Source organism: Microcaecilia unicolor, chromosome 3 (assembly GCF_901765095.1).
Source record: "Microcaecilia unicolor chromosome 3, aMicUni1.1, whole genome shotgun sequence".
Lineage (NCBI taxonomy): Eukaryota > Metazoa > Chordata > Amphibia > Gymnophiona > Siphonopidae > Microcaecilia > Microcaecilia unicolor.
Window position 1 is genome coordinate 213,111,517 of NC_044033.1, and position 25,794 is coordinate 213,137,310.

A 25,794-nucleotide genomic window follows, 5' to 3' on the forward strand; every position below is an offset into this window, starting at 1 on the left:
GTCGGTACTGCAGCGACCTGGTCACAGGATCATTCCTGGAGAAAACGGGAACCTCTCTATGCTGTGATGCCTTTTACTGTCCCATGAAAACCTGGCCGCTGGCCATGGACCCCACCAGCCCCTTCCTCTGAATGCATCGAACAGAAATCAGACGTGAGACACTGGCTCTGTACTGAGGGGACAGGCACTGGACAAGATCGGGGGCTTGTGGCAGGGCTGCAACTTAGTATCACCTGACAGGATTAAGATATAGTTGTACTAAAAATCTGATTAGGGAAAATTTTTTTAGTATTAGTTATGAAGGTCAATACAAAAGAAGCAACTTATTGGCTTTGCATTTTAGTAATTGTAATGTCTTTAAACTTGATTTAAGATGTGGGATTTGAGCCCTTGATTCCCTGCATTTCACTATGTGGGTGTTACCTCTGAGCCAGCAGCAGCCCCTGAGCATTAAGCTCTATCCACTTATTCTTCTCTAGAGTTCTGAGCCCAGATGAGGTGACGTAGAAGTTCCAAAACTAGTCCAGTGTGAAAGCCTAGCTGCCCTTGAAGTTGGCTGCTGGGTTAGTAACAGTAAGGCTGTGAGTTTTAAGTTCCACTATCTCCAACTGAAGAGACAGCAGGTAGTTTTAGTAATATTTTGGCCATTTTTCATAGGAAAAAGCAGCATAACCCTGGCTCCTGGTGGCCCATCCTTGCAGTTATCGAGTTTTCACCAAATAAACTCAGTATGCAGGTCTGTGCTGTTGCCCCCTCCACTTACCTGCTCTGGCCCCACCTAGCTCTGACTAAGCTAGACTAGAACTCGCGACCTCCTATATTTGATCAAAGGCTCTTTAGCTGCCGGGCCACCAGTTACTCAGAGCTTACATTTTGACTCGGCAGTAAAGCAGGTGGTGGTGGTGGTGGGGGGGGGGGGGGGGGGGGGGGGGGGGGGGCGGGGGGGAGTCCTGCAAGAGAGAGACCTGAACCCAGGAACTTTTTTTTACAGAGCTTAGGACCAGGTTCCTCTGAGCCACAGGTCACCCACTTAAGAATGCATCATACTTTTCTCCCATTTATATACCTCTCTTTCTTGGACACTTATCAGAAAAAGGACTTCAGGGATTTGAATTTCTGCTTTCCAGGGCCTGTTTTAAGGGGACAAGAGCTACACCTAAGATAAGTGTGGAGAGTTGGCTACCCTCACACCAGTGTTAAACAGCCCAAACTCCGATCGCTAAAACTGGTGTGTTAAATGTCTAAATGGTAGTTTGTAGGTGACTGACACAGGGCAAATACTGAGAAAATAAGGGAAACTGCTCCAGACCCAGAGGCACAAAGTAAGCCAGAAAAACACTTCAGGGCATACTTGAGGGGCGGAAAGAGACTGTCCTAAACTCCTGACATTATCGAATATAAGAGAGACTGCCTTGTCAGAGGGTACAAGGGAGACAGTCCTAAACCTCCTGACGTTGGAGACTATGAGGAAGACAGTCTTATTAGAGGGTTTAAGGGAAAGTGTCCTGATCTCCTGTGTTTATATTTCACTCCCTAGTACTGTACAAATAAATCTCTTTAGTGTTCCTCCTTCACATGAAAACCTCCCTAGTATCCTGATCTGTACTCCAGTATTCCCAAATCCACTCAAGTTTTCAGAGCTGTGCTGACCAGTCAAACTCATTAGCTGGAGTCCCAATCCCAGGTCCTAAACAGATGGGAGCTTTTAGCTGCAGGGAGGTTTAGGAGCTGGGAATTTAGTCTCAGGATCACAAAGTAGAGGATATGCATTTCCCACTTCCTGCCCTTAGGACAGAGCAGTGTGAGATTTGTAGTTCCTGATCCTAAATCAGTGCTACAGTTCCCATAATGCACCAGGATAGGGTCAGAGATCCAGGACTGGCCCAGAATCTCCCTCCTGGAACTGGGTATCTTGGGAGCTCTGTTATGAGGAACTGCTAATCAGACTGGGTTATCACTGAGGGCAGGGCTTCTCAAACTAAGGAGGTTTGATTAACAGGAGACAGAGTGACAGCCTTCTCCACCCAAGGAGGTTTTATTTCTCCCCGATGCAGCTGCCATCATCTTGGTACACTCAAAACAATGTAATTGATAGGGCAACAAGCTCTGCCTACTGGCTTCAGGCCAGATAATGGGCCAAGCACGCACTTGCCGTCTCCTGTTAAACCTCCTTGGTTGAGATTATCTGTAAAAGAGGCTTCATTAACTGAGGATGACGTTATGTCACAATTCTTGAAAGGCTTCAACTGAGATCTCCCATCTGTTCAGGCGGGAGCAGTAACTGGGATACAGAAACCCTTCCTGCTTTGCTTTGCTGCCCTGCTAAGTGTGCCTCCAGAGGTTTGAGACAAGGAGGTTTGATTAACAGAAGATGTCAGGAGCGTGCTTGGTCTGTTATTTGCAAATATTTTCATTCACGTTCACTAAGGATATCCTGAAAACCTGATTGATTTGTGGCGCTCTGGTATTGCAGTTTGACTGGAATCTAACATTTTGCTAGGCAGCTAGCAGCTGCGGTTATCATACGGCTCCCTTGCTGTGCGGCGGGGAGCCCTGTTCAAGATTAGCCAGTCTTGCTAGTGCGGCGGACTCGGCTTGGGGGTTATTGAGCCTGAGGCTGAAAGCGGCTTGGGTATGCCCAGGGTTAAGATATGTTGTTGTAATTAAATAAAGCTGCGGCCAAGTTGTGCCAAATCAACAATATGTGTGAAGTCTTTATTCAGTGAAGGGTAAATGCAGTAAACAAGGGGCCCGAGGGGTCTCGGCTGCCTATGTTATGTCAGGAGCATGCTTGGTCCGTTATTTGCAAATATTTTCAATCATGTTCACTAAGGATATCCTGAAAACCTGATTGATTTGTGGCGCTCTGGTATTGCAGTTTGACTGGAATCAAGCTCCTCATTAACAGAGCTTCCAAGCTACCCAGTTCCAGAAGAGAGATTTTGGGGCTAGTCCTGGATTTCTGACCCTATCCTGGTGCATTATGGGATGTGTTGCACTGATTTAGGATCAGGAACAACAAATCCCACACTGCTTTGTCCTAAGGGCAGGAAGTGGGAAATGCATTTCCTTTCTGTTGTGATCCTGAGACTAAAATCCAGCTCCTCCACTTGCCTGCAGCTGAAATCTCCCATCTGTTTAGGAACTGGAACTCCAGCTAATGAGTTTGACTGGACAGCACAGCTCTGAAAATTGGAGTGGGATTTATTTAATTTTTGTTACAATTGTACCCCGCGCTTTCCCACTCATGGCAGGCTCAATGCGGCTTACTTGGGGCAATGGAGGGTTAAGTGACTTGCCCAGAGTCACAAGGAGCTGCCTGTGCCTGAAGTGGGAATTGAGCTCAGTTCCCCAGGACCAAAGTCCACCACCCTAACCCCCTAACCACTAGGCCACTCCTCCACTGACTATTGCTACTATTTGAGATTCTACATGGAATGTTGCTATTCCACTAGCAACATTCCACGCAGAAGTCGGCCCCCGCAGATCACCAATGTGGCCGCGCAGGCCTCTGCCTTCGTGAGTCCGACGTCCTGCACGTATGTGCAGGACGCCAGACTCACAGAAACAGAAGCCTGCGCAGCCTTCTACATGGAATGTTGCTAGACTGGAATGGCAACATTCCATGTAGAATCTTCAATAGTAGCAACATTCCATGTAGAATCTCCAGTAGTATCTATTTTATTTTTGTTACATTTGTACCCTGCGCTTTCCCACTCATGGCAGGCTCAATGCGGCTTACATGGGGCAATGGAGGGTTAAGTGACTTGCCCAGAGTCACAAGGAGCTGATTGGGAATGGAGTAGAGATCAGGACACTGGGGAGGTTTTCATGTGAGGGAGGAACACTAAAGAGACTTTTCCATTAAACCCACCTCTTCCTGGAGAATTTATTTATATATTTATTGGGATTTTTATTTTTTGTACAGTACCAGGGGGTGGAATATTAACGCCAGAGATCAGGACATTTACCCTTAAACCCTCTATTACTCTGTAATGTGAGGAGGTCTTGTACCCTCTAACAAGACAGTCTCTCATATACTCCCTAACGTCAGGAGGTTTAGGACAGTCTATTTCAAACCCTCAAGTATGTTTTTTTTTCTGGCTTACTGGGTGTTTTTGAAGTTTCCTTTTAGTATTCTCACCATAAAGTGCTCTGGTCTGGCATAACTCTGTCCCCCAGAGGTGTCAACCTGGTTAACACTGTGATGTTTGATGTGGGGCCTGTATAAGTTCATTCTTGTCTTAAGCATTTGACCTGTCTCTCCAACACAGCATCTGCCTTCACATTTCTTGTACTGAATGATATATGTCACATTTGCAGATGAGCATGTGTAGGATCCCCTTATGCTGAAAGATTTTCCTGTGTGAATGATTGTGGGGTCCTGTGATATGTGTCGGGCATAGTTTGCAGCTTGGTATATTGTAGGGACGTGTGTCATTCTGTTCTTTTTGAGCTTCTATGATATACCTGCTTTTCACTAATTCTTGTTTTAGATTAGTCCAGCATAGGTGGAACCGGGAATATCTCTTTTATTAATAAGGAAATAGTTGTGGGTTAGAATGAATTTAATTTTATAATAGCTTCTGGTGTGTATTGGGGTCCAAGGTGGATGTTTTTACAAATTTATCACATGCAGCTGTGCCACCTGCATAGGGAAATGTTGCTGTATAGTGATTCTACACCCATTGTAATCAGAAGAGTATCTGGTAGTACCTGCTTGATGTTTTCCCATGAGAAGTTTGCTGTGAAAAGATGAAAGAGGCAGAAAATAGCTATAGGGGAAGAGAGTCTGGTTGATGGAGACTGAATGGAACTGTAGGGAGAGGATGAATAGGACAGAATTACTACATGGGAGGGAGAATGGAGCTGTAAAAGGCTAGAAGAAACTGAAAGGAATTGTAAGGCGGACAAGGCTGGGTGATTGGCGCAGGTAGTCCTAATGGAGCTATTGGGAGAGGAACAGTAAGGGGTAAGTGACTGGGGGAGGGGAATTCTGTAGTGAAAGGCTAGAAGTAACAGAAAGGAGATGTTAAGGGGGGCATGCGCTGAAAGGGGAGCTATTGGGAGCAGGGGCGTAGCCAGAGAACAGATTTTGGGTAGGCCTAGGCAAGCAGTGGGTGGGCAACAAGTGTTCTCCCCTCCCCCCCACCACAAAAAAAAATCTCTCAGCTGGCAGGAAAACACTTCTTTCCACCTTGGCAGGGGCGTAGCTACAGGTGGGCCTAGGCCCACCCTGTCTCAGCCTCTGCACCAATCAGGTGCTTTATAAACTGATTTGCTGCTGTTTGGGCTGCCCTGAAGTGTTGGGATTCGGGAGGGGGAGGAAGTTTTGGAGCTCTGGCACTGCTTTTTTTTTTTTAAACTTAGCAGCTGCCCCCCCTCTCCTCATGCTGTGCCATGCAGCTGAAGAAATTTGGACACTCATCAGCCCCAGATGTGGGGTTCAGCATCTGGGGCTGATCCATATTTCTCCAGCAGCATGGCACAGCACTGGGGGTGGGGTGGGGGGAGGGCAGAAGCTAAGTTAAAAACAAGCAGTGCCAGAGCTCCAAATAAACAACTTCTGGGCCGATTTTGCTGCACAGTGGAAGCAGCAGTGCTGTACCTGGTGTGTGGGGGCAGGAGCAGAAGCTAGAAGTGCGGCATTCCCCCCCCCCCCCCCCTAGTCAAGCCTACTCTGCCCGTGGCCTCCTCTTCAGCACACTGCTTCAGGGCCTCATCAGGGGGTACTACAGTAGACTCTGCAGCCAAGTGCTACCCAGTTAAAAAAACAAACAAACCAAGTTTCTGTGTAAAGTTGGATTGCTGGGGGGGGGGGGGGGGGGGGGTTGGGTGGGGAGGGCTTTGCACTAGTCAGGTTAAACAAAACAGTTGTATGTATAATGGTGATTTTAAAAAAAGTTGTATAATTTCATTTTGGTGGACTTGGGCTCTGCAATCCCCAGGTTAAAAAAAAGTTTTATATTTCATGCTGATGTGTTTCTAGTTGGGGGTGGGAGATTGGAAAGGGCAGGGCTGATGCTGGACTACAGGGAGGGATGGGGGAGTAGGGAAGGCTACTGTTTATGCCAGGCTACACATCAATTTATTTTGTTTTTGATATTTTTCATAAATATCCCTTGGTTGGCGCTTTCTTGGTTGTTTTTCTTCTCTATTTATGTTGATGCAGGACAGCTGTTGGGCAGACTATTTACTTAGATATCCATCATCAAAAGCATTCTAAGGCATTATTTATATATACATACCACCCCCTCCCCAATTTATATATACATACCCCCCCCCCCAATATTCAGTGCTATTTAACCAGTCAGCAACATCCACTGACCACTTAAATATCATTTAACTGGCTAACCGCAAATATTCAGCAGAAGATAGCCAGTAATCTCCGCTGAATATTTGCGGCTAGCACATAGCGGCTAACCAGCGATGTCGCCCGTTATAGCCAGTTAGTGCCGATGGTCAGTGCTGAGTTAAGCAGTTAAATAGTACTGCATAAATAGCAGTCCTATCTAAAGATAGGACCTTAACCATTTAGCGCTGAATATCTGTTAACCGTTTTAAGTTCCAGCGGCCAAAAATAAAACCAGAAATTCAATGCCGATTGCTGGATGGGGCACAACATTGAATTTCCTGGTTCAGCACTGGCAGCAGGGTTTAACTGCACAGCCTGCCAGCAGTTGAATGTCAACCCCATGGTGCCCACCCATACTAGCTCTGGGCCCACCCAAAATGTCATGTCTGGCTATGCCACTGCTCCAACATGCTGCCAGGGAAAGATTCCAATCCAAACTGCTAGATTGTGTTGGGAAACTCTACGCTTGCAGCAAGGATATTGGGTCATCGGTTCCACATAGTGCAATATCTCTTTGCTGTGGCTGAAAAGGCTCAAGCATCCTTTTCTTGACTTCTGTAACCTCTGCAGCACAGGAAGCATCGTCTCTCTATCAAGACTTGGAGGGTTGTATTAGAGAATGACACGGAGACAGGGACAGAGCCCCCCCCCATGGGGATGGGGGACAAACTATGTCTCCAGCCCCATGGCATTCTCTAATGCAGATGACAATGTTTTGATTTTTTTGGGGGGGGGGGAAAAAAGTGCTGGCCAAAACTGGTAAAACTTGTACGGGGGGGGGGGGGGAGGGGGAGATCCTGTGGTTTCCTGCTACCAGCATGTCTTCTGAGAGGACATTTTCTATTGCGGGAAGGACTGTGGAAGACAGGAGAGCTAGACTGAATCCTGAGATTCTTGATGACTTCTTATTCATCCACAGATTTAAAAATCGTAACAGTGCTTTGTAGGGCATACTTGTCCCCCGCTAGGGCATACAGGTACCTCTGGACATTTTAACAAGATGGATTAGGGTTCCTTGGAGTAGAAGTCAGCTATTGTTGAGGTTGGAAGGGTAGAGGGTTGTGGAGGGGGGGGGGGGGGGGGTGGAGTTATTATAGTTGCTCGTTATTATTCGTGCTTTCTATTTGTGATTTATAAACAACAGTGGTACAGAACATTGTTCCTTTTTATACTTTAATAAAAAGATTTAAATATAAAATCATAAATGTTTGAGGCTTGTTCAGATGAGGACAGATCCTGAGCTCACGGGGATGGGGCAGGGACAGACTTTGTCCCCGTGTCATTCTCTACTAAGCACTTAATTTGTACTGTATACAATGCTTATGGTAAAATTATGTCTTACCTGATCATTTTCTTTCCTTTAACCACAGCAGATGAATCTAGGAACTGGTGGGTTAAGTCTGTCTACCAGCAGGTGAAGATAGAGATACACAAACTGAAGGCAGTGATGCTAGACGGCCAGCCACCTTTTCAGTCATGCCCAGATGATCAAAAGCCCTGCGTTGTTCCAAACAGCGCCCTAAAAATAGCGCAGGGCTTTTCTGCATCGATGATCAAAGATAATGCATGCAAATCTAAGCAGCGCTATTATCTTTGATCATCATGTTTTAGTGCGGGAGAATTGTGCCGAGCATGCGCTCAGCACAATCCTCCCGCACTTGTTTGACAGGTCTGGGCTGTCAAACGCCCAAACCTGTCAAACAGTATGCCACGCAAACTGTCTCCCACCCTCCCGCCCAGCGACGGGGGGGGGGGGGGGGGGGGGGGGGCTGGAGGTCCGGTGGGTCTCCAGCATCCCCACCCCCGAACCCAATCCTTAAGTGGCTGCACCCCCGAACCCACGCCGCCTCCCTGAGAAAAATGCTGTCCTACCCTCCCACCCACCGATGGACCTCCAGCCTACCCCAAATCCTCCCCCCAGCGTTGTCCTTAGATTCCCTGGTGGTCTGTGGTGTGCTTTGGTGTCGTGACACCCCCCCTCCCGGCCCCCCTACCTTTTGTTGGAGGAGGTTCGCAGCCTGCCTGCCTCCCTCCTCTTCCAGTCAGTTGACGCCCAGCCCCACCCATTGCATCCTGGGATGACCTGGGCCGGGCTACAGACCATGTAAGGGAATTGCTCCCTTACATGGTCTGTAGCCACACCCAGGGCATCCCAGGATGCAATGGGCGGGGCTGGGCGCCGCCATTTTGGGCGTTGACTGACTGGAAGAGGAGGGAGGCAGGCAGGCTGCGTACCTTCTCCAAGAAAAGGTAGGGGGGCCGGGAGGGGGGGTGTCACGACACCAAAGCACACCACGGACCACCAGGGAATCTAAGGACAACGCTGGGGGGAGGATTTGGGGTAGGCTGGAGGTCCACCGGACCTCCAGCCCCCGCCCCCACCCCCCGTCGATGGATCACAGTGGTGGGAGGGTAGGACAGCGTTTTTCTGGAGGCGGCATGGGTTCGGGGGTGCCCTCTGTGAACATGGGGGGGGATCGTCGGGGGGACCGGAGGTCATCCGGACCTCCAGCCCCCCATTCGCGTTTGCCTTGAGAGGGAAGGGGGGCCTGCCAGCATGCAACTGGATGCTGGACAGGGCTCACCATTCCTCCCCAATGATCCGCAAAATCTAATGCCAGCTCGGAGCTGGCATTGATTTTGCTGCGGCCAGCGACCCAATCTTTGGCGCACTGGTCGCTGATCATTGGGGATGAATGCGTTAAGCACCAATTAGCATGCATTTGCAAGCTAATTGCGCTAGAAGCCCTGTTTAGCATGCATTTGCATGCTACTTGCGCTGAGAGCCCTCGAGTGCGCTGTTTCAGGCGCTCGAGGGCTCTGATCATGGGTCGGCTGCAGCCTCTAGCGCCGGAGTTTGCTTTTGATCATGACCCCCCTTAGTATGTAATTTGTAAGCAGTAACCAAGGCAAGAATAAGAAACAAACAACAACAAGAAACCATCCTCACTATTAAAAACAGAGAACCAAACAACAAACTTGAATCAACTTCCACTTGTTCTACAAACAGGAATCCCTTCCGTGTCCCCATATCTGTCTGAACTCTGCAAGAAAGAACCCGGAAGGAAAAACATCTATTCCCCGCAGAAAACGAAAACAGGGATCCTAGATTCATCTGCTGCAGTTAAAGGAAAGAAAATTATCAGCAATCCTTAAGTAGCTTGGGAAGCCCACGCTCCCCGTGCCAACACTCCCGCCCCAAATCTGGCATCTTCCCGAGTAGCCACATCTAATCTTTCTAACCCTCCTCCCATTCCCACATGGGCCCAGCATCTCTCAACCCCCTCACCCATCCAACTGCAGTCTTCAAAATGCACCGCGGGGGAGGGGGAGGGCAGGTATATAAAGGGAGGATGCCAGACTTGTGCACAGTGAGAGGGAGTGGAGGATTCACCACCTTAGGCAGCCCCTACCTTTGGAAGCCTTGGGTATTTTGCTGGGCTCATTCTATGGTATCTAAGTCCTTGACTAGCATCCCTTTTCCCTGGCTTCCTGATCCAGCCCTGGATATTGGCTACAACTCACTCCTGAAACAAAGAAATCCTCAAATGCTTACTATTGTCATGCCAATGATTTCTATTAATTCAAAAAAGCGCAGGATAAACATAAAGGAATCCTGTTCAAAAGAAATGGATCCTCAGAAGCTTAGCAGAGATTGGGTGGCAGCACCGGTGGTTAGGAGGTGGGGCTAGTGGTTGGGAGGCTGGGCTAGTGCTGGGCAGACTTTTATGGTCTGTGCCCTGAAAATGGCAGATACAAATTAAGGTCAGGTATACATATAAAGTAGCACATATCAGTTTATCTTGTTGGGCAGCCTGGATGGACCGTACTGGTCTTTTTATTTTTATTTATTTTTGTTACATTTGTACCCTGCGCTATCCCACTCATGGCAGGCTCAATGCGGCTTACATGGGGCAATGGAGGGTTAAGAGACTTGCCCAGAGTCACAAGGAGCTGCCTGTGCCGGGAATCAAACTCAGTTCCTCAGTTCCCCAGGACCAAAGTCCACCACCCTAACCACTAGGCCACTCCATCTCACTGTGTCACTGTGACCCCTCCTTATGTTCAAAGACTCTAATCCCATCTCTGTCACTCTCACTATGTCACTAAGACCCCTCCTCATATTCAAGGACTATAATACTGTCACAAAACGCCTAGCACTTGCCTGGGGCTAATCCTGAGCCTACCTAGAGGGTCTGTCCCCAACACTGCTCAGGCCCACCTGCACCTGGGCATGTGCTCTATACTGCACTCTCCTCCCACCGACTGGGTCCCACTTGCCTCTGGGCTAGTCTCCCGCTCATAAGTTATTCCCCAGTGATTTCTAGAACACTGGGGCCACACTCCAGGGGTCCCACAGTTCCTAGAAAGCACTCACAGACCCAAAACACAACCACCAGGATTCTCAGTCCAGGACAACAGAGTTAATAAACTAGCAGGTTTATTATCAAACTGGAACAGTGAACCATAAAAAAACAGGTGGAAAAACAACAAGCAATAACAGGTAACTGAATAAGGATCAATTATTAAAACTTTCTAACACTTTGTCACTACCTAGGTAGTGCCTGGGGTGTTTCAGAAAAATAACTGCTCACAGGTTCTGAACAGGGTCTCAACACAGAGATATTTACCCTTTGCTCTTCCTGAGACTGGGGAAAATCCAGTACCTCCTGGCTAGATTTGAACTCCAGGGCCAATCAGAGCCCAGAGCACCAACTTTGAAAGTGCCTTTCCATAAAGCTTACACTGAAAAGAAAATAGTCTTTTCTGCAACAGCTTTAAAACACAAAACAAACACCATCTTCTGGCCAATTAGGAGAAATGCACTTCATAAAATTAATACAATTCACAGGCTTGAAAACCCACTGTTTCGCCACAAATACCATCTCTCCAGCTCTTACAAATTCATGAAACTTCATTCATTTTTATTTGAATTCTCTAAAATTATTTTAAAATCATTTTACTTTATTATTGCTTTAACAGTACATTTTCTTTACAAGGTAGTCTACATCTGGAAAATCAGATCACAGATTGTAGGTAATGAACCTGAATAACACAGCTTACAATGAACACTCTCTGGTTCTTCTTATCCAGATCTGAAAAATGAACTCCTAGATTATATATCAGGCCCCTGAGCCTGGCTCTCTCATTCCCAGTCTGGCACTGGCTGGATTCTCAGAGCTCCGGCATTTTTACCTTCTCTGTTGAAACAAGGATTGAAATATGGCCAGAGTTTCTCAGTGAAGGTGTCGGTGAAGGTGTAGAGATGAGCTTTATTATCTGCATTGTAAAATGAGACCTTTCCTGCCTCGTAGTCCAGGAAAATTCCCACTGCCCGGAGTCTCACACTGAAATATTGCTGGACGTCAAGGGAGATGCAGGCCTTGCATTGATCTCCATCCCTCATTATCAGTAGCCAGTATCCTCTCTCCGATGTCGGTATGACCAATCTGTTCCTGCTGACAGAATCTTTACAAACCCCCAATTCCCAGTCAGTCTTGTCTCCCACCTCCACCTCCCAGTAATGTCTCCCTGAGGTGAAGCCCTCACACCCCAGGACAGTGTAAGAACGATAAAATCTCTGGGGACTGTAAGGTAGATTCTGACTTGTGTCTCCATATCTGACACTTTTCCGATCCTCAGACAGGATGAGGTTGGGACAAGCAGTTTCAAGATCCAGAGTCACATTTACTGCAAAGAGAAGAGATACATTAATAAACATGAGCAGACACTTCTCATTGGCACCAGACACATCTGCTTTTAAACCTCTAACCTTCACTGATTGCTTCCTGAGCCACTCACTTATTCTCTGAAACAAGCTCTGCTATTGGCTATCACTCAGTGGCACGATAAGATACCAGTGATCCCTTTGGTGATCAAGTTTTGAACTTGACCAATCAATTGATTCCCCTCCCAGTATTTCTGAACGAGTCAATGACTGGAAGTCTCTGATTGGTGAATTCACACCCAGGCATTCATACTGGCATTTATCTATCCTTTTATAGCCCAGAGCTACTGAGTTTCCAACAGTGGCCAATCCAGGTCACAATTACCTAGCAAGATCCCAGAAAAACTCAATACATTTTATGCTGCTTATCCCAGAAATAACTATAAATTGATTCAAGACCGACACTCTGTCCCATATACAGTGGTGGAAATAAGTATTTGATCCCTTGCTGATTTTGTAAGTTTGCCCACTGACAAAGACATGAGCAGCCCATAATTGAAGGGTAGGTTATTGGTAACAGTGAGAGATAGCACATCACAAATTAAATCCGGAAAATCACATTGTGGAAAGTATATGAATTTATTTGCATTCTGCAGAGGGAAATAAGTATTTGATCCCCCACCAACCAGTAAGAGATCTGGCCCCTACAGACCAGGTAGATGCTCCAAATCAACTCGTTACCTGCATGACAGACAGCTGTCGGCAATGGTCACCTGTATGAAAGACACCTGTCCACAGACTCAGTGAATCAGTCAGACTCTAACCTCTACAAAATGGCCAAGAGCAAGGAGCTGTCTAAGGATGTCAGGGACAAGATCATACACCTGCACAAGGCTGGAATGGGCTACAAAACCATCAGTAAGACGCTGGGCGAGAAGGAGACAACTGTTGGTGCCATAGTAAGAAAATGGAAGAAGTACAAAATGACTGTCAATCGACAAAGATCTGGGGCTCCACGCAAAATCTCACCTCGTGGGGTATCCTTGATCATGAGGAAGGTTAGAAATCAGCCTACAACTACAAGGGGGGAACTTGTCAATGATCTCAAGGCAGCTGGGACCACTGTCACCACGAAAACCATTGGTAACACATTACGACATAACGGATTGCAATCCTGCAGTGCCCGCAAGGTCCCCCTGCTCCGGAAGGCACATGTGACGGCCCGTCTGAAGTTTGCCAGTGAACACCTGGATGATGCCGAGAGTGATTGGGAGAAGGTGCTGTGGTCAGATGAGACAAAAATTGAGCTCTTTGGCATGAACTCAACTCGCCGTGTTTGGAGGAAGAGAAATGCTGCCTATGACCCAAAGAACACCGTCCCCACTGTCAAGCATGGAGGTGGAAATGTTATGTTTTGGGGGTGTTTCTCTGCTAAGGGCACAGGACTACTTCACCGCATCAATGGGAGAATGGATGGGGCCATGTACCGTACAATTCTGAGTGACAACCTCCTTCCCTCCGCCAGGGCCTTAAAAATGGGTCGTGGCTGGGTCTTCCAGCACGACAATGACCCAAAACATACAGCCAAGGCAACAAAGGAGTGGCTCAGGAAGAAGCACATTAGGGTCATGGAGTGGCCTAGCCAGTCACCAGACCTTAATCCCATTGAAAACTTATGGAGGGAGCTGAAGCTGCGAGTTGCCAAGCGACAGCCCAGAACTCTTAATGATTTAGAGATGATCTGCAAAGAGGAGTGGACCAAAATTCCTCCTGACATGTGTGCAAACCTCATCATCAACTACAGAAGACGTCTGACCGCTGTGCTTGCCAACAAGGGTTTTGCCACCAAGTATTAGGTCTTGTTTGCCAGAGGGATTAAATACTTATTTCCCTCTGCAGAATGCAAATAAATTCATATACTTTCCACAATGTGATTTTCCGGATTTAATTTGTGATGTGCTATCTCTCACTGTTACTAATAACCTACCCTTCAATTATGGGCTGCTCATGTCTTTGTCAGTGGGCAAACTTACAAAATCAGCAAGGGATCAAATACTTATTTCCACCACTGTAGTACGATATCAGAAAAATCCACAGAGTATGTGCATGCAAATATGATAGTCTTAGATAATTCTAGACTAAAGTGAATGAGAGTCTCATATACAATACTCAGTAATATTGCTTTCACTCAATAGGTGAATACATTACATGTGTTCATGTTATAATCATGGACTCGACCTCCACCAACCCAATTACAATAACAGAAAAGACTTGCTCTGCTTTTTCCAAACACACTGCACTTATCTTAGGCAGATTGGTGCGCTCTTGAAACCCCGACAGGTTCCCGTTTCGTATTTACTTTGTCAAGGGGGAGTGACACCAGTTCTGTCAGAAAAACAACCAAAAAACAGACGTCAAGACTCTAATAAATATGGCTTAACCTTCTTATTTAACTTATCTAAATATTCGCATATATTTTCTAAAAGCGGCTATTGGCTTACCCGATTACTGCCCCAGGCTTTAATGTGTGCTGGCTTGTATACTTTGAACTAATCAAAATGGCGACAGCGTCTTTTTATTATTACCATGTCCACAGCTGATCATATTACGTCAGACGTTAATGCGTAAAGTTACTAATGGATTCTTAAAGAAATAGACCATTTTAATCGCCTCTGCTGGTATTACGTCAGACGTTGATGCATAAAAAACCTAATGAACTCTTAAAGACATAAACCGTTTTAATGATTTTAATGAAAGCATATAATGGAAAACAGCATGGGAAAACCCTTGTAAAAGCTTATCTAAGCGTTAGGTTCAAAACTTCAAAAAAAGATATATTCAAGACAACTGTGAAAAACCTACAGAGGGTCTATTCAGATGAACCTACAGGGAATTTATTAAAAGAAACAACTCCATTGGATGTATGTGTTTAAACCTGCTGGCTCTGTTGTTTCTAATGTGAAGATCCAATAGGTTTCACGTTGCAGAATTCTTCTATTGAGATCACCTCCTCTCTTCTGGGGAAGTACTTGCTCAATTACCATACATTTTAAATCTTCTATAGTATGCTTATGAGCCACCCAATGCTGAACTAAAGGGGCTCCGAAATTTTGGGCATTTATACGTGAGCGATGTTCAATCAATCTTTCATGTATGGATCTGGTTGATTTGCCAATGTAATATTTACCACACGGGCATACTATGTAATAAATAATGCCTACTGAACGACAAGTGGTGTAACTTTTCAATGTAAATGTTCTATCATTGAGGGTAAATCTTGTGCCCTCAATGGTAGCCGGGCAAGTTTTGCACCGGGATTTCATGCATTTGTAATGTCCTGTGGGTTTCAACTGCATAAGGACTGCATTTTCACGGTCTAAAAATTTGAAAGAGATTTTGAGTCCGGCTGTTTTGCCAATTCCATCAAGCAACAACGAACAGTTGAAACCCACATGAAAGATTGATTGAACATCGCTCACGTATAAATGCCCAAAATTTCGGAGCCCCTTTAGTTCAGCATTGGGTGGCTCATAAGCATACTATAGAAGATTTAAAATGTATGGTAATTGAGCAAGTACTTCCCCAGAAGAGAGGAGGTGATCTCAATAGAAGAATTCTGCAACGTGAAACCTATTGGATCTTCACATTAGAAACAACAGAGCCAGCAGGTTTAAACACATACATCCAATGGAGTTGTTTCTTTTAATAAATTCCCTGTAGGTTCATCTGAATAGACCCTCTGTAGGTTTTTCACAGTTGTCTTGAATATATCTTTTTTTGAAGTTTTGAACCTAACGCTTAGATAAGCTTTTACAAGGGTTTTCCCATGCTGTTTTCCATTATATGCTTTCATTAAAATCATTAAAACGGTTTATGTCTTTAAGAGTTCATTAGGTTTTTTATGCATCAACGTCTGACGTAATACCAGCAGAGGCGATTAAAATGGTCTATTTCTTTAAGAATCCATTAGTAACTTTACGCATTAACGTCTGACGTAATATGATCAGCTGTGGACATGGTAATAATAAAAAGACGCTGTCGCCATTTTGATTAGTTCAAAGTATACAAGCCAGCACACATTAAAGCCTGGGGCAGTAATCGGGTAAGCCAATAGCCGCTTTTAGAAAATATATGCGAATATTTAGATAAGTTAAATAAGAAGGTTAAGCCATATTTATTAGAGTCTTGACGTCTGTTTTTTGGTTGTTTTTCTGACAGAACTGGTGTCACTCCCCCTTGACAAAGTAAATACGAAACGGGAACCTGTCGGGGTTTCAAGAGCGCACCAATCTGCCTAAGATAAGTGCAGTGTGTTTGGAAAAAGCAGAGCAAGTCTTTTCTGTTATTGTAATTGGGTTGGTGGAGGTCGAGTCCATGATTATAACATGAACACATGTAATGTATTCACCTATTGAGTGAAAGCAATATTACTGAGTATTGTATATGAGACTCTCCTTCACTTTAGTCTAGAATTATCTAAGACTATCATATTTGCATGCACATACTCTGTGGATTTTTTTGATATCCCAGAAATAAGCAGTGGATTTTCCCCAAGTCCATTTTAGTAATGGTCTATGGACTTTTCCTGTAGGAAGCCGTTCAAACCTTTTTTAAACCCTGCTAAGCTAACTACCACATTTCTGGCGACGAGTTCTAGAGTTTAATTACATGTTGAGTGAAGAAACATTTTCTCCAATTCGTTTTAAATTTACTGCTTTGTGGCTTCATTCCTCATCTTTTCTTATTATTATAGTGTAGACCCCTATATAACACGGGGTTGCTTAGAATGGTGGACCCCTCCTTTTCTTTCTGCTATTACTTGTAATTCTTTGGCTCCCATATAACATGGATTCACATATAATGTGGTCAAATATTTTGAAACCCAAACATCAGTGTTATGGGGTCTGCAGTGTGCATATGTTACCACATTTCAAAGGAATCGATCACTAATCCTCTGTCACATGGGATCACTAGGGGGGCAATTTCTCCAAATGGGTTAGTTTTGCGCACACCATGACAGGAATGAACCTCACTCCTAAGTCAGGGCATGTGGAGTATGATCTCAGACTCTCAAATTTACTTCTAAAGCTCACTGTAGTACTTGCATCGTGCCAATCAGAGCTTCTTTCTGGAGTTCATAAGATGTAACATGTATAGGCAGCTTATCAGTCTACAGTGGGAGTAATTAAATGAAGGATTCTGTGGGGAAGTAAAGCCTCCTGCCATAATATAACCAGTGCATCACACTTCTTTAAACTACTTAAAACCTGTGGTGCTAGCTTATGATGTCATCTGACTGTGCTACGCTCTGTGCCTGCCTTGCATCTGAGAAGGACTCTTGGTCGTGACTCTTGAACATCAATGAAGGGGTTCATCTGGCTCAGTCCAGAGGTATACCGATAACCTTGGACAAGGACTTTTGTTTATGTAGCCCCAAACCTCCAGAACTGGGGAGATGTCCGAGATGATGTCAAAGATATTCTTGTGGTCTGCCAATAACTATAACAAAAGGGCACAGACCAATCACCTACCATGATGATATCATGAAGTGGCCACTTTTGATAAGAAAGCTTCAATAAGAGACACCTGCAAAAGGTACGATGACACACAATGTCATAACAACCACGATGTGCCCTGATACAACAACAGAAGAGCACCTCTCGCCTGCCGTTTCAGCTGCCAGCTGAGAAGATGACCTGATACTAACAGACTAAGGTTGTATAATTTAAGGCCTGTGATCACTGTTCCAGCTGGGTTTTACAGGTGACTTTTAGAAAAACATAGAAACATGACGGCAGATAGGGCCAAATGGCCCATCCAGTCTGCTCTTCCTCAGTACCCACTAAACTCCTCCTTTTCCTAAGAGATCCCACGTGCCTGTCCCACGCTTCCTTCAATTCTGACGTATTCTTTGTCTCCACAACCTGCACCGGGAGGCCATTCCGTGCTTCCACCACCCTTTCTGTGAAAGAGTATTTCCTCAGATTCCTCCTAAGCCTATTTCCTCTTAACTTCACCCTACGCCCTCTCATTCCAGAGTTTTCTTTCATTTGAAAAAAAAAGCTCTTCTCCTGTACATTAACGCCACTGAGGTACTTAAACGTCTCTATCATATGATATCCCCTCTCTCCAGTAGACAGTAGGGATTTTGCAAGTAGGAAGCGTGTGTTATTCCATCTGACTCTCACCAGCTTACTGTCAACTGTGCTTGTTTGTTCATGTTTTGCCTCCAGTCTCTAGGGTTGTCCTCATATCTGTCACTGTTTCCTAACTCACCTGCAGCCCCACCTGACGTTCCACCCACAAACCTCCAGCCTGCTCTCTGGGGTCCCGAAGAGATTGATTCTGGGCCCGATACTCTTTAATATTTTCCTAGTGCCCCTAACCCTTCTCCTACAGACACCTGAATTCACTTTACATATGCCGACGATGACCTCCAATTCCTTCTTCCTCTTGAACCCTCACCTGCCTTCACATGTGCTTCTCTCTCTCAAAAAAAAAAAACTACATGCAGGAAGGTAGATCAAATAGCATATACATTAAAAAAAAAAAATTAAATAAATCACGAGAGAATAATTCTACTCAAGCATCTTAAGTGCCTTCCCAAGGTTGTGTCAAAATTCCACCTTAACCAGTCAATCATTCTGCCAACGCAGTAAGTTAAAACGTAACCCCACTAAAACTGTTGCCATGATCTTTCAAGCAGGATCTCCTACTGACATTATGCAGACTTTTAATATCAAAGGGGTCCCCCTCCCAGTCCATGAAACCACAAAGTACAAAAGTATTGCTATACAGGGAAAGACCACAGGTCCATCAAGCCCAGCATCCTGTTTCCAACAGTGGCCAATTCAGGTCACAAGTACCAGGCAAGATCCCAAAACAATACATTTTATGCTGCTTATCCTAGAAATAAGCAATGGATTTTCCCCAAGTCCATTTTAATAATGGTCTATGGACCTTTCCTTTAGGAAGCCATCCAAACCTTTTAGCTAACCGCTTTTACTTCATTCTCTGGCAACGAATTCCAGAGTTTAATTACACGTATAAAATTCTCGGTGTTACCACTGATAATGCCTCGTCCCTTAACACACACATCTCCTCAGTACAGATTCTTTCTTGTACGTGCATTTGTGCTGTCAAAGCTGGACTACTGTAATTCACTTTTTGTGGGTCCACCTACCTATCAACTTCCCAGACTTTAATTCAGAACACTGCGGTCAAATTTATCCTGTGCCACAGGAAATATGACCACGTTACACCGCTTCTGTTTGCTGAACACTGGCCCTGAATAGATTACAGAATCTGATATAAATGTAATATTTTATGCCATCAAATTCAGTCCTCTGGCCTCCCTTTACTTTCACACTGAGTTCCCTTTTTAAAAAAAAGCTATTCTGTAGGGGGGAAAAGTCTCATTTGTCACTGGGTCTTTGTACACTGGTCTTCAGCACTGGGTAAATAGGTAAAACCCATTAGTAACTAAGACCCAGTGACAAATGAAACTTCCCCCCCCCCCTTTCTGTTTATGCTCCGTGTGGTCTGTGTGGCAGATAGTGAATAATAAGAGGTAATTATGAATTTTGGGACCTTCTGTGTAGACATGTTTTCCCCCTAGACTTAGTGCCATTAGTTAAACGTCTATCATAATATTCTCCAGTTGGGGGCGCCACAGTTCTGCCCTTACAATCGGAAGATCACATTTTGTGAATTTGATCGTTGTGTACTAAGGGCAATAGATCAGATTCAGTTACCTGCATATCTGCCGTACGCCATACACCAACCTGTACCAAAAGAAAAGACAAACAGTGATCAGATGTCAGACAAGAGAAATAAATACAATGGTACGATGAATTCTATTTATCTAACTTTGAAGATAACAGATTGTGATTTTTTTTCTGGAAAAGAACAAGTACAAAATAGATAAATGTTAGAGATTCCAGCTTATAAAAATGTGAATCAGGGATTTTGTGACATTTCAACTGTTAGAATTTGGCATTTTGTAAGGGTGACGTCACTCTGACGGAGCCCGCTGCGAAGGCGCTCCACAGCATCTAATTCAAGGAGTGTTTGGAAGCGGCCACACCTTCTTGCCTGTGAGCACCACGTGGGACCAAGTCAGTCTAGTACAAAGGCTAAGAGAATGCAACTCCTAGGGGAGGAGGGCGAGTATGTTGGAATATGTGACTGGCTGTCCTCGGAGAACATCTGCTACAGGCAAGTAGCTCCAATTTCTCCAAGGACAAGCAGGCACAATATTTCCACATATGGAAAATTACTAGCTACTTTCTCTTTTCAGACCAGCTTACGTTCATTTTACTAGATGCATTGCCAAGGACACGTGATTGTCAAGCATACACATCAAGGTTTGGTCACCTGTTTTCAACAACATATATTCTATTTCATCTATGTTTATAAAAGACATATAATGATTCTTATCCTTGCCCTTCAGTGGCTAATCTCAATCTGTATTGTATTTTATTTATTGTTTTTCCCATTTAATTGTATTTATTTTATATTACTGTCGTTTATCACAATGTATGATTTTAAGATTGTTCATTTATTTATTTGTTTTGTTAATTTAAATTTTTTTTATTTGCATAGACTCCTGAGGCAGGCACGTGGGTGCCGAAACATGGTACCATGTCGAATCAGCTTAAATAAACACCTATAACTTTATTTTGGAGTCCTGAGTCTGTTTTTGAAGAGCCTGATCCAGTTTGATCGTCGTTCTCTTTCCACTTTCTGTGGTCTTTTTTTGAACAAAACAAAAAACATCAGGGAACAAGAACAAGGCCTACAACAGGCTAAGGCCAATAATAATGTCTTTTTTTTTTTTTTTTTGGTACAGTCTTGAACAGAAGAAAAAGGGCTTTGGGGGAGGGGGGAGGCAGGAGTTGGATTCCACACCCCAACTAAATTCTAAAGGCCCGTTGCATCAGGAATCTTGTTCTAGTGAGATGTATGTGGACCAGCGGCGCAGCCAGCCCTCGACGGGAGGGGGGGGGGCAGGGTCCAAGGTGGGGGGCATATTTTGGCCCATCCCCCTGCTGCCACCCTCCCGCCCCCAACTTTGCCCCCCCCCTGCCGCTTCTGCCTCCCCGCTGCCACAGCTGACGCTGCCTTCCCCCCCACCACCGCAAGGTACCTTGGCTGGCAGGTGTACCCAACCCCCCACCCCAGTTAAAGCATTTATCCCGTTCTGGTCTTACATTGCTGGCACCATGTCCTGCTTTCAGCGCTGTGCACGCTCGTTTTAATGAAACTGAGCATGCGCAGCGCTGAAAAACAGGACAGGGCGCCAGCAATGGAAGATCAGCGCAGGACAGACGCCTTAGCTGGCGGGGGGTGGAGACCCCCGCCAGCCAAACCGGGGGCTCCAGCGCCACTTTGAGAGGGCCCAGGCCCCTGTGGCCCCCCTGTAGCTATGCCACTGGAGTGGACAGATGCCCGTGTTGCAGCTTTGCAGATCTCCTCAACATAATGTGGCTCTGACATTATGAGCTGTAACATGACTCTCTAGAATCAGCCCAGCTTGGGCATAAGCGAAGGAGATGCAGTCCTCCAGCCAATTGGATAATGTGCATTTACCGACGACTGCTTCCATCCTATTTGGATCAAACAAAACAAAAAGTAGGTAGACTGTTTGTAGGCCCTAATCCGCTCCAGACAGGAGGCCAAGACTCTCTTGCAGTCCAAAGTGTGCAGTAAGGTTTCACCAGGATAGGTGTGAGGTTTTGGGAAGAATGTTGGCAGAAAGAGACCTAGGATCCAAGTGCAGAACTAATCTGTTGTGATTTATTTTTTTATATAAAAAATTTATATGCCACTGACCTACCATCCTCAGCGGCTGACATCAAAACATGCAAAATGCATTAAAATCATCATGATTGATACCATATAAAATCTTAAAAGAAAATTGTAAGGTGGATCAGCTACTACAGCAGTGATTTCCAACATTTTCATCCCGCGTGTCTTGCTAAGCGCTATTCTATAAAGATCTGCGTGTAAATCTTTTAGCATGAAACTCAAAAGGGGTGTGGCCATGGGAGGGGCGTGGGCGGGTCATCAGCATTCACAAAAGATGTGCGCAGTATTACTGAATACCGTGGATATGCATCTAACTTATGCGCCAGGATTCAGACCAGGTTTCCGTTGGTGTAAATCCTTGTTACCAAAATTTGGTGTGGAAAGTGGCCGTAAGCAGTATTCTGTAAACAGCACTCAACTCGGAATGCGGTATTTTTTGGGGCGCTGTTTTTCAGTGCTGTTTACTGAATCTAGTCCTAATTGCCTGTTGTTTACCTTTCTCATGCTAACAATTATTTATTTATTTATTTGTTGCATTTGTATCCCACATTTTCCCACCTATTTGCAGGCTCAATGTGGCTTACAATGTATCGATATCTCTATATATAAAAGGCACCACCAACGTTCTAAATGAAGCCTCCAGCCGGAAGTGTGAAGGGGGAGAGATATCCTGTTTCCCCATGAGTGTCTGCCCCGCCCTCTCTGTAACACAAACAGTGAAGGAAAACAGCAAAGCACGAAACCAAATCGCTCTCTGTAACAGTGAATGACTCAGAGGGGGGAGGGGAGAGAGGGCAGAAGCCCTCACTATCTCTGTAACACAAACACAGCACAGCAGGAAACTTAACACTGAAGGACTCGACTCCCAGGGGGGAGGGGACAGACAGCACAGGGGAAGGGAGAGAGATGGCAGAGGGCAGGGACACACACACTCCCACATGCACACCGAAGAAAACCTTGCTAGCCCCCGTTTCATTTGCATCAGAAACGGGGCTTTTTTACTAGTTGGTAGATAATAGATTGGAAGATAACAATTAGTGTTACATAGAGAACCTGAATAACCTAGTAGAAATTAAATAAGCAGCTATAAGAAAAAAAAACAGTTCTAATTATAGGTAAGGTGGAGATGTGTTACATTTGCAATTGCTGATCTTTGTGGTATGCCTTGTTGAAGAGGTGGGTCTTCAGAGATTTACAAAAGTTAGTTAGTTCATAAATAGTTTTTAAGTTGCGCGGTAATGCGTTCCATAACTGTGCATCTCAAGATATAGTGGAATTAGAAAAGGTGCAGAGAAGGGCGACAAAAATGATAAAGGGGATGGGATGACTTCTTTATGAGGAAAGGCTAAAACGGCTTGGGCTCTTCAGCTTGGAGAAAAGATGGCTGAGGGAGATATGATAGAGGTCTATAAAATAATGAGTGGAGTGCAACGGGTAGATGTGAAGCATCTGTTTAAGCTTTCCAAAAATACTAGGACTAGGGGGCATGTGATGAAGCTACAAAGTAGTAAATTTAAAATGTACTTATGTACTTAGTATAAAAGCATTTAGGGACACGCATTCGTTTTTGCCCAAAACAACAGGAAAAGTCCCCCAAATTTCAGGTTTTTCCCTATGTCGTTACTAGTGAGTCCTCTTCTGAAAAAGTGCACACAGTTTTCTGATAATGAATACACGATTTTCCAGGTCCTCTAATTTTCCAGCCACTTCAAATGCGACAGCTATGCCTGTTTCTGTATCTCTGACAATGCATCTTGCTGGAAATACGCTAAAAATTGCTATTTTAATGCATCCTGAATGGAGCTCCGTTCTTCAGCTTCCATCACCCTCTGTGACATCACTTCCTCTGTAATAGCCTCTGTTTGTGTTGGGTTGAGCTCTCTAGAACTCAGGAGCTTCCAGAACATTAAGCACAGGGTACTGAGGTGGGACCCATCCACTCAAAGCCAAGAACCAATCAGCCCTCGGAATCTAGGAAAAGACCAATCACATGGTGTCACCTCATAAAGCAGGAACAGGCAATATTGTGTTCAATTCTGGTCACTGCATCTCAAGATATAGTGGAATTAGAAAAGGTGCAGAGAAGGGCGACAAAAATGATAAAGGGGATGGGATGACTTCTTTATGAGGAAAGGCTAAAACGGCTTGGGCTGCAGCTTGGAGAAAAGATGGCTGAGGGGAGATATGATAGAGGTCTATAAAATAATGAGTGGAGTGCAACGGGTAGACGTGAAGCATCTGTTTATGCTTTCCAAAAATACTAGGACTAGGGGGCATGTGATGAAGCTACAAAGTAGTAAATTTAAAATGAATCGGAGAAAGTTTTTGTTCACGCAATGTGTAATTAAACTCTGGAATTCGTTGCCAGAGAATGTGGTAAAGGCAGTTAGCTTAGTGGGGTTTAAAAAGGGTCTGGATGGCTTCCTAAAGGAAAAGTCCATAGAACATTATTAAAATGGACTTGGGGAAAACCCACTGCTTATTTCTGGGATAAGCAGCATAAAATGTATTTAACTTTTTCGGGATATTGCCAGGTATTTGTGACCTAGATTGGCCACTGTTGGAAACATGATGCTGGGCTTGATGGACCTTTGGTCTGTCCCAGTGTGGCAATACTTGTGTACTTATGTACTTAGTATAAAAGCGAGAAGAGACCTGAGCTCACTTTCTTTGTATGACCTGAGTCCTGCAAGGTAAATATGTAACACTATTGTTTTATTTTTAAAATAACACAAAGTGACAAATCATTTCGAATGAATGCACATCCCTACTTCACAATCATTATCTAGGAAATATCATAGAGACCTGAAATGATATACTCTACCAATGCCAAGTGATTTTAAGCTATACAGAAAAAGGTGAATTGCAAAACAGTAGGTCAGTTGTTTAGCAAACGTTGTTTTTTAGTTATACTTAAGAGAACACCTTGTCTCAAAAGGGAAGAGGGGATGTGGTCTGGGGGCATCATAATACTGAAACAAGTGGGGAAAGCATGCAGAGCACGGCTCACAGAATTCTTTCCAACCCCTGTGTGCATGTGCACGCCTGAAGTGATAGAGGGCCAAGTAATACTGAAAAACCCCCAAAAAACAAATTTGTGTATTAAGAGTTGTTATGCATTGGGAAAGCTGTGAACTTTGATGCTGTACACAATAGGCTGATCCAATGAAAATCTGAAATTATATTTAAAAATATATATATATATTTCATATGACAAAGTTTTGCAAGATTGAGATTTTAGCAAATGCAAATGACAAAATTAAGTAACAGACAAAGGGAGAGTGAAGCTCAGACCACAAACCAAGAAATGGGAAAAAAAGAAATCTCTCCTCTGAGAAACTTCATATTTTCTCCGATAATGATTTGATAAGAATACTGAAATCAAGAGTAAGAGAGAAGGATTCTTCCCTACCTCCAAATTTTGTGATCATTTTCTTCAGTTTCTGAGAGTAGAACAAATGAAACTCCATTTTCAGGTCAGTAGAAACAATCTCCAGTTCGGTTGACTTCACCTTCTCATATCTGTGTGCAAGAGAGTCACTGGGGTTATTTGTCCCAGGGACAGAAATGGGGATGGGGGCATAGCCAGACCTCATGGGGGGAGGGGGCCAGAGCCCAAGGTGGGGGGCACATTTTAGTCTGCCGCCACTCCCCCTCCGCACCCACATCAGCAAATACCTTTGCTGGCGGGGGCCCCCCACCAGATGAAGCCTTCTTCAGTGCTGGTCTCCGGCGCTGCCGCATTCGCTGCCCTACTCTTTCTTTCTCTTGACGTCCTGTGCACGCTCCTTTAAGTGAAACTGAGCATGCTCAGTTTCACTTAAAGGAATGTGCAGGATATCAGGAGGAATAAAGGGCACAGGGCATGGAATGCGGCGTGCCGGAGACCGGCGCTGAAGAAGGCTTCAACTGGCGGGGGTTGGGGACCCCCGCCAGCAAAACCAGGGGCCCAGACTAAATT

General features: G+C 44.8%; 1 protein-coding gene across 1 annotated transcript in view; it reads right to left on the bottom strand.

The window, feature by feature from the left end:
* Window positions 1–10,821: 10,821 nt before the first annotated feature.
* LOC115464344 overlaps window positions 10,822–25,794 on the bottom strand; it is a 59,764-nt gene continuing 44,791 nt past the window's right edge. Inside the window, exons 13-15 of the mRNA XM_030194733.1 lie at window positions 25,246–25,355; window positions 19,778–19,807; window positions 10,822–12,046 (exon numbers count right to left, since the gene is read on the bottom strand). Of these exons, the coding sequence (XP_030050593.1) occupies window positions 11,502–12,046; window positions 19,778–19,807; window positions 25,246–25,355 (685 nt within the window). The 3' untranslated portion in view covers window positions 10,822–11,501. The remainder of the gene's footprint in view (window positions 12,047–19,777; window positions 19,808–25,245; window positions 25,356–25,794) is intronic.